At 22.7% G+C, this 9642-nt stretch overlaps 1 protein-coding gene across 1 annotated transcript in view; it reads left to right on the forward strand.

The window, feature by feature from the left end:
* The window catches only part of LOC122505049 (suppressor of lurcher protein 1), a 255048-nt gene extending 247059 nt beyond the window's left edge, over positions 1 to 7989 (forward strand). Inside the window, exon 10 of the mRNA XM_043616468.1 lies at positions 7235 to 7989. Coding sequence (XP_043472403.1) covers positions 7235 to 7281 — 47 coding nt within the window. The 3' untranslated portion in view covers positions 7282 to 7989. The remainder of the gene's footprint in view (positions 1 to 7234) is intronic.
* Positions 7990 to 9642: the final 1653 nt, after the last annotated feature.

A 9642-nucleotide genomic window follows, 5' to 3' on the forward strand; every position in this document is an offset into this window, starting at 1 on the left:
CAGTCTACATGATAAATATGCTGTGAAAATAATTTATAGAATAAAGTGATTTTGAAAATAAAATAAAAAAATAAATAAATGGAAAAAAGAAGTTTTAAAATAAAGTTCATAGGGATATATAATACGGAATTGTGAAATACTTTATATGGGTGTCATGTGTATTCTCAAGAGCATGTCGTTTGAAAGAAAATACATCCCAACACAAGCACCATAGTTATATATATTATATATTTATATATATAAGAAATATGATAGATTTACAACCATCAGTCGTCACTTATCAGATATCCGATAAACGACATGTTCTCAGAGCAGTCAATCTGCTATTTCCTCTAGATATCTATAGAATTTATTGAACATTCTACAAAACTCTAGTTTATAATCTACTTTACTTTTTATTTCTCCAAACAAAACTGAAGCCTTTTGACATTTTTTTCTTCTTTTCTGGTTTTCTTCTCAAATACACATTTTTCTTTTTTATATCTTTTACCAAATGTATTTTTCTTCTTCATTTCTTTATTTACACGTTACATTAATAAACGACGAATTTTAATTAACAGGAGAAAAGTGTTAACACTTAAAAAAAATTCTAATTTTATTTTCTACCTAAAACTAAAAAAATTTTTTTTACTATTGATGTAAAATTTAATTTTCATCAATAAAAATATTTCTTCAGTATTTAATTTATTTAATCAATTTTCCAAAAAGTATAATAAATTTATATTTACTTCCAAAACTAAAATATGTACATATAATTTTAAATTATAATTAAAATTTGTCATTTAAAATGAAGCGAGATTATTAAAATTTTAATAAAGGGTGAAATAAAAAAAAAAATTAAAAGAAAAGAGAGAAAATGACAAAACTGGAAAAGCGTATAACAATATAGTTAAATGTTTCATGAAAAATTTATTATTTGCGTTGCAATTAAACGTGGTACTAAGGTACTTTAGTAAAAAAAAAAAAAGAACAATTTATTTTTTTTTTATTTTTATATCATTAAACACATTTTTCATACTTTATTATTAAACATTTGTTGTCAAAGAAAAATATACTATATTATTTACTGAATTCATGTTGAGGGCACTATATTTTAAAAGAGAATTAAATAGAATGTCTATTAAATAAACGAAACGTTAAAAGCTTTGAAAGAGATATTTGTTAGCTTTGTTCATCAACAGGTAGCTTTGACAGACGATGCGAATTTTCATCGTTTGATTATAAACCCCCCCCCCCCATCTCTATATTATATTGATCTAACAAATGTCTCACGCGTAAAATTTTACCTTATAACTTTGTTTGCATTTCTTGCAAAAATAATAAGCCTTAGTTTTTATTTTAAAGTACATTTCATACAGTTCCTGGGTAATGAAGTGAAAAATAACATTTTTTTCTAAATGTTGATATCATCCATGATAATTATATATTAAGATATTTAAATATACATATTATTATTATTAATATAATTTATACAAAATAAATAAAAAAATTTAATTTTAATATTAATTAATATTAACTAACATAATAATATTAATAATTCTAATATTGTGTTAATAATAATTAAAACAGAATAATATTAATATTGTTTAATAATTCATTTTTTATAGAATAAAATTCACTTGAAAAAATACTATTCTCGAGATTGACTTTTTTATCGAAACGGTTTCAAATAGAAATATAGAATTTTCAATTAATTATTTTAAATAAGTGTAATTGGCACTTGGAGGCATATATATATATATATATATATTATTATTATTAACTCCCCTTCTCTCACTTTCCTCCTTTACTGCACACAGTAGTACATATACTTTATGTGATTATTCCTCATTCGGCATACAGCCAAAACCGACACGCATCAGCAATATAAATTAGTCAATATTCAACGATCAGAAATTGTTGAATTTTACACCACTTTACTTCGTATTCTCCCGCTGATTGCACATTTATGTTTGTTCCAATTATATTCCCTATAACTGAATTCAGTTTTCCCCGAAGGTGACATTATAATTGTATTCATGAAAACTCATTACATTAATAAATAAATAATTATAAAATAAATATTATCGACAACAATTCACGTTACTATGATATATATATATATACATTTTACGAACTCATCTGCTTTGTACATTGTTTCTCTAATTAATCGAGTTCATTTTCAACAATTAACAATTGTTGAAAATTATATGAATAATAATAAAAATAATAAAGAATTGTTTTTCTTTTTTTTTTTTTTTTTTTTTTGAAAATTATTACAATACAGCTTGACTAAAATTCTCTTTTACTAATGAGAAAAGGAAATTGTCGAAAGTAATTGAAAACAAACTGAACTTTTTTTTATTTATCGAAAGATGACGAGAATTGTTTTGTCTGACCGTAACTGACCTGTACTACTTGTAATTTTAAATTGATTTCTACAACTGAAAAAAATTATTACAAAAATATTAAAATAAATATGATAAATTTTTTATTAATCGAAAAGTAATTCGTCTTCTGACTGATCCAAAATTTACTTGTCCTGCTGATTGACTGAAAATGATTTTAACTGTGAAAATAAAATACACAAAAAGCAAAATAATAGAAAATTACTTGAAAAAATCAATTTTTTGTGGTGATAAAAAATTCTTGCTTTGTCTGACACGACATTGACTTGCACTACTATGGATTATATTATAACAGTACTACATATTGTATTATTTAATCAGTAGTGCAGGTCAATGTCGAGCCAGGCAAAAACACGAATTGTTTATCGTTCAAAAATGTTTTATATATTTTTTCATTATTTTCTTTTCTAAATATTTTGCTTTCATAATTAAAATCAATTTTAGTCAATCATACTCTCTAAATTTGAATCAGTAAAAATGTTTACTAATTAGAATTCTATAATTATTGAATTTCTTGCAGAAAAATTTTATTATTAAAGCAAATTATTTGAATTTTTACCCAGAATTAGCTTAAAATTTTTTTTAAATAATTGAATTCTTGCGAAGAATTTTGTTATTTATTATTTAAATCATTGATTTTAAATAATTTACTAATTAGAATTACTGACTGACTTTTTGCTTTTGAATTAGTAAATTTTACTATAAAATTAGTAGACACAACTATTTATTAGTAAAATTTAGGTACTAATTCAAAAGCAAAAAGTCAGTCACTAATTTAAATTCAAATTCAAATTACTAATTCAAATTTATAGAGCAGTCGTGCAATTTAATTTCGAATCAGTCAAAGAACGAATTACTTTTCAGCTCACAAAAAATTTACCATAATAATTGTAACATTTTTGTAATCTTTTTTTCAATTGTAGAAATCAATTTGAAATTATAAGTAGTACAAGTCAGTTTCGATCAGACGAAACAATATTCTTGTTATTTTTCGTCTCAAAGAGAAATTTTAGTTTCTTTTTTTTTCCTCTTTTTCTATAATTTGTTTTGAGATCAGTATAGTACAATAGAATGCCAGTCAATCAGTAGTACAAGTAAATTTCAGTTCAGACGAAGCACGAATTTTTTTCTCTTCATAAAAAATGCACTTCTATTCTTTTATCTTTATTTTCACTTTTTTAATCATTTTTTCTTGCTTGTAGTAATTATTATTGAATTATAAGTAGTACACGTGAGTTAAGGCGAGACAAAACAATTATTTTTATTTTACTATACATCATAATAGCGTAAAAAATTATTAAAATTTCTTTTATAATACAAATATGCTTTGTCTGACCTAAAATTCACTTACACTACTGATTAACTAAAATTTTTTTCTAGTATTGAAAATAAATTGTAAAAAATTAAATAACAAACTGAGGCAAAAATAATAAGAATCATTTTGCCTGACCGATAATGACTTGTACTACTTATAACTTCAAATTGATTTGTACAACAGAAAAAAAGATTATAAAAATGTTAAAATAATACTGTAAAATTTGTATGAACTAAACAGTAATTCGTCTGCTGACTGCAAACGAAATTGACTTCTACTATAAACTGACTAAAATTTATTATTTCTACTAGAACCAAGATTATAAAAAAATAACTATAAATAAAATTTTTTTGTAGCAAAAAAAAAATTCGTACTTCGTCTGACCCGAAGTTGATTTACACTACTGATAACATGAAATTGGTTTAATTCCAATTAACTATTGAAGTACAACTTATTAACTAAAACTACTTTCAACTACTGAAAATAAAATTATAAAAATTATAGGACAAGAATTCGTAATGAAAATAAAAAGATTTTGTCTGACTGGAACTAACTTGTACTACTGATTGATAGAAAATGAATTCTTCTGTTTGAAAAAGAATATTTTCATTTTATTAAATTATTATTATTATTGTTATTATTAAAATAGTATAAATAAATAATGGTAATAATAAAATTCATAATAATATTAATAATAGTAATAATATTTTTTTTGCATTATTTTTTTAATGCAAATATTTAAAAAAAATGTTATAAAATAAAAGACACACTACACTTAAAATTCATTACAAGCTTTCTTTTTATCCTCTTTGGTACAAAAATTTTCATTCACTATATTTATATATTCAAGAGAATATAATGATGGGTCTCGCTTCTATATACATATTGATACCGCAGCTGTTTACATAGTAGCTTTAACATTCACTTGTAGTTTGCAACTAGATAGGACATTGTAATCACTGGCACGTAATTCTTTGAAAAAATGGAAACGTTGATGGAACTTGAACCCATGTAAACTTCCGACAACGAAAATCAATTTTCCCCTCACACCTAATTTCACTTGAGTTTCTCCTTTGTTAAAATAATGTTTACTAATTGTCAAATTATTTTTTCTTAACGTAAAATTTGTTAATATATTTATACCTAGTGCTATTTTTTAATTTTATTTTTATTATATTAGAATAATTGTATATAAATGTATACTACTATCATAAAAAATAACACTATTTATTATCAATTATCTATTGATATTATTTTTTTAATAGTACTTTTTTTATTAGTATTTTTTATTACGGTTTTTATTAGAGTTGAACAATTAGAAGAATTTATCACTTGGGTGTAAAGTAAAAATTTAATCAAGGTAGAAAATAGAATTAATTATTATTATTATTATTATTATTATTATTATTATTATTATTATTATTATTATTATATTATTTTTGAATTCGTATTATTATTTATTATTACAACTGTTAATTATTTATGGTATTTTAATTATCATTTAATAACCAAACATTGTTCATGGCCTTCGACTTATTATCAATTAATTTCAATCATTGAAATTGTTATTTTTTTCCTGTTATTATTGTTTTATAACATTTTATTACATTTATCGCGATATAAATAATTGCAATAAAAAAAAAAATACAAAAAAAAATTAATGAATGTAAAAAAAGAATTATTGATGAACAAAATGAAACAATAAACATTTTGTAAAGAGGGAAAAAAAAAGAAAATGGAGAAAAAATATTTCTCGTCACAATGAATTGGTTTGGATTAATGAACTATTAATAGACTTTTTGAGGGAGCAAAGAGAGAACGGTGGACAATATTGGTTGAACACATCTGGTTGCAATGGAATTTAATTAAAATATATTCATTGTCACTAAACAACAAAAGAGAAAGGGTGAGAGTGAGGGTGGGGGGGTGGTAACGACGAGGGGGTCAAATAATAAGAATGGCCAATCAGTTTTATGCTTAACAATAATGAAAAGCATTTGTGTTTTAAATGTTTTGTGCGACAATATGGTAATGAAATTGGAATAAATGACGTATATAAATACGCCTCATTTACTCTTTGTAATTTGTATTATTTTACATTTTCTCTCTTTCTCTCTCTTCTATGGCAATACTTAATTAAAGTATACGCAAGTAATAGAACAACTTTTGAAACATAATTAACGTCTTTTAAACGAACTTGTGTTAAAGCCATATATTTCGAGTTATTTATTCTTGTAATAAAATACGGGAGGCGAGCTTCTTCAGAGAGAGAGAGAGAGAGAGAGAAAGAGAGAAAATGTGAGAGAGAAGATGTTTCTTAAAGGTTGAGAGAAACCGGATATTTAAGGAAGGGGCTTGGTCACGAAAGCATCAAGGCATTTTTAAATACTTCCTGTCATTGCGAGAGTGGAAATTAATTACATTATTTATCTTTTAAATAATTAGAAATTTTTTAGTAAACCCTTTCTTATGAAATAAACTTATTTTTCTACTTTTCAGTTATTTTTTTTTTATTTACTTTTTTATTTATTAAGAAATTAACGTACTTTTCTATTTTCTTATTTATTTACTTACTTTTCTATTTTTTCTTTTTTCTTTTTATGATAATTATGATTATGATAATTTAAAAATTAAAAACATTCCAAAAATATCAATACTTTATTAAAGAACTATAATATTTAATATTTAACCAAAAAATAAATTCAAATAATTTTTAAAAATCCATTATTTTGTTTTAGTTTATAAATTCTGATTTATTTTTTCATTAATTAATTGAACTTGAATCAATATTCTTCTAAAATTATAAATAATTCATAAAAAGAATACTTTTACCAATTTTCGAAAAATAATAATTAACAGAGAAAATAGTTTGTGATTTTTTTCCTGAATTCTATTTTAATTACTTTCTTTTTTTTTTTTTTTATTCAAGATGAAGTGAAACTTAAATAATTACTTTTATGTGTTTTTCAAGAAAAGACTTTAAAGTTTGTAATAGTAAAGTTTAATTCACGTCAAATGCTGCGCATTGGATAAGTTTGTTCCTCCGACATTTCAGTTTAAATCAGTTCCAGAGAAACATTTTTTAATTGAGATCTAAATTACAATTGTACGGATAAATGTTTGTTCGTATTATAATAAGAACATAAATTTATATTTAACTCTCTTGTTATATACTATACATAAAGTTAGACAGTCTTCAATATTATAATTAAACTTTTCTTCATTATAAGCTTCTTATACACCGTTTTAAACAATGGTAATAGGAGAATTTTAATTAAACTGATGGAAACATGCGATTTTTTTTTATTAATCTTTAAAGTTATTAAGACTTTGTTTCAAATTTATAATTAGAAAAAAAGGAAATAAGAAACTATTGAAAAAAATAGAATATAAATAAATAGAGATAAAATAAAATTAAAGTAAAATAAATAGATAAGAATTACAGTAAGAAAACTGAAGAAATATTTTTAAATACAGAAAAATAGAAATAAGTAATAAAAATAAAAGTAAATAAATTATTTTTCTGTTACAGGTTGTGCATTACTACTGTTGTTGGCCTACAAAGTTCACTTTATTTAAACGATGAATATAAACACCATCTTAAATAGCAATCTACGCGATTGGATGCTGGCTCAACATCACAACGAAAAGTTCTGTCAATAATAAAAAAAAAGAGCGAATGAAAATCACACGTGCCCTTTCCAAAATATCACCGAAAAAAAACGATTTTCTTCCTCTTTAAATATTATCAAAAGAAAAATTTATTCGCCGAAAAAATTACTCTTCTTTTATTAAATATAAATTTTATTTTTCCAAACATCTCATCTCGGCTATTTTGAAGTGATTAATAAAGAAAAAGAAAAAAAATAATAGAAAAAGAAATAGAAAAAATGCACTCACTCAGTTCACATTTCGAAAAGAAAAAATATAGTCCAATAAAAGTCGTGTGATTCAAGTTTCAAAGAATCGCCTCCAAAGCAGTTGCTCTGGGACAGAAGAACGAATGGAAAATCTTCACGAATTCAATACTTTGCAGCATCCCTCTTTTTTCTCAATGGAGAAAAGTAAATTAAGAGGTTTGTTCTACGATTTCTTTATTGAGAAAGAAAACTTATTAGTGTGACATCCAATTACATTTTTTTTTTTTTGTTAACATTTTTTTTAATAGACAGCAACTTTTACAGATTCTTTGATAATTCTACTTTTTAAGAAAATTTTCTTTTCTTCAAAAAAAGAAAAGCAAAGTTTTTTTTCTTAGAAGACAAAATGAAAGAAAGGAAGAGAAAACATAGAAAAGAAAAAATAAGTTTTAAAAACTAATTAAAATTCTGTGAAAATAGAATTAGGAAAAATTTTTCAAGTCATTTTTTTATATTTTTTAGTAGAAAGAAACTTTATTTAGGGAAAATATAGAAAAAATTTAGTTAAAATGTTTTTTTTTGACAAAAAAATAGAAGAAAATTATTTTTACTTTTTCGGAGAAAAGTTTTTTTTTCAGAGCAACTGCAAAATAATTTTGAAAATTTTTATCTCGAACTGTGTCCACCGTAGATATGCATCGAACGCATTTTAAAAAAAAAAATGAATGCGTCCCTTATATGACTGTGATGTTTTCATGTTTTCTTAAATTCTAACTTCTCAGAAGACGAAAATACCTAGGTAATTATATTTAATGTGAGAGTAATCTCCAATGAGTGACGTATGTCTTGTAAAAAAATAATCTATTTTCCATATAGGTTGAATGCATCAATGAGTGACCACGTGGTTTTCTCAATTTATTACGAAATTATTATTTTCAACCAAAAAAAAAAAATCTAAGCCAACAGCAATCGAAATAACATTTTTTATTTCTCACTTTAGAATATTTCAAAACAGAAACCCTAAATTAAATAAATAAAGAAAAACTGTCAAACAAAGATAAATTCTTGTATTGAAAATGTAAATTTCATTAAAAAAGTAATTTATTAAAGAAAAGAAATTTTAACTAAAAGAAAAATTTTTATGAAAAGAAAAACTTTTACCAAAAAGGAAATTTTGAGTAAACAGTGAAATTTTTATTAAAATGGAAATTTTTATTACAACGGAAATTTTTATCAAAGGGTAAATTTCTACTAAACGAGAAAATTTCCATTAAAAACGAAATCATTATCGAAAAAGAGATTTTTATTAGCAACAAAATAGTTTTTAAATAAAAAAAGTACCTACGAAATAAAGTTCTAAAAAATTGTTTCAAGGAAAAAAAATTTTTAAAATCGCATTTTTTAGGAAAAAAAATAATTGCATAAAAAACTCAAGAGTAATTTGAAAACTAGAAAAGAAGAAGACAATTTTTTAAAAAGAAGTTTTTTATAAACGTAGAAACGAAATTTTTTATTCCAGAGAGAGAGAGGGGCGATTTTTTTATTACAAAACGTTTATTCGATAAAATTACAAAGAAAATAAATATTCACTTAAAAATTCATTTTTTTTTCATATATAAATCATTTTATTTAAAAAAAAAGTTTACAAACAAATAATTTAACAATTTAATTAAAAATTAATGAAATAATTAAATTTTTATATTAATCATGTATATTAATCATTCATTGTTGTTTTCACCCTAGCAGGATTTCCGAATTGACTAATAAAAATAATTGTAATAAAAATAAACGATATCATGATTTTTAAATAATTGTAAAAAGTCATCATGATATTGTTAAAACATAATTTTTCTTTTATTACGTTTTTAAACTTTCATTTAGATTCTAAACTCTACTCTTTAATTTTATTTTCAAATTTTTAAGAAACTTGTTTTTACTTTTAAATTTTAAAATAATCAATAATTTCAAATTAAAATAATTAATATTTTTATTGTTAAATTTACAAAAAAATTGTCTTTATATTTTAGAAAATGATTATTTTTAATTTTAAAGAGAATTATTTTTTACATTTATTTAATTT

The sequence above is a fragment of the Leptopilina heterotoma genome, unplaced genomic scaffold (genome assembly GCF_015476425.1).
Source record: "Leptopilina heterotoma isolate Lh14 unplaced genomic scaffold, ASM1547642v1 Lhet_337, whole genome shotgun sequence".
In the NCBI taxonomy this organism is placed as follows: domain Eukaryota; kingdom Metazoa; phylum Arthropoda; class Insecta; order Hymenoptera; family Figitidae; genus Leptopilina; species Leptopilina heterotoma.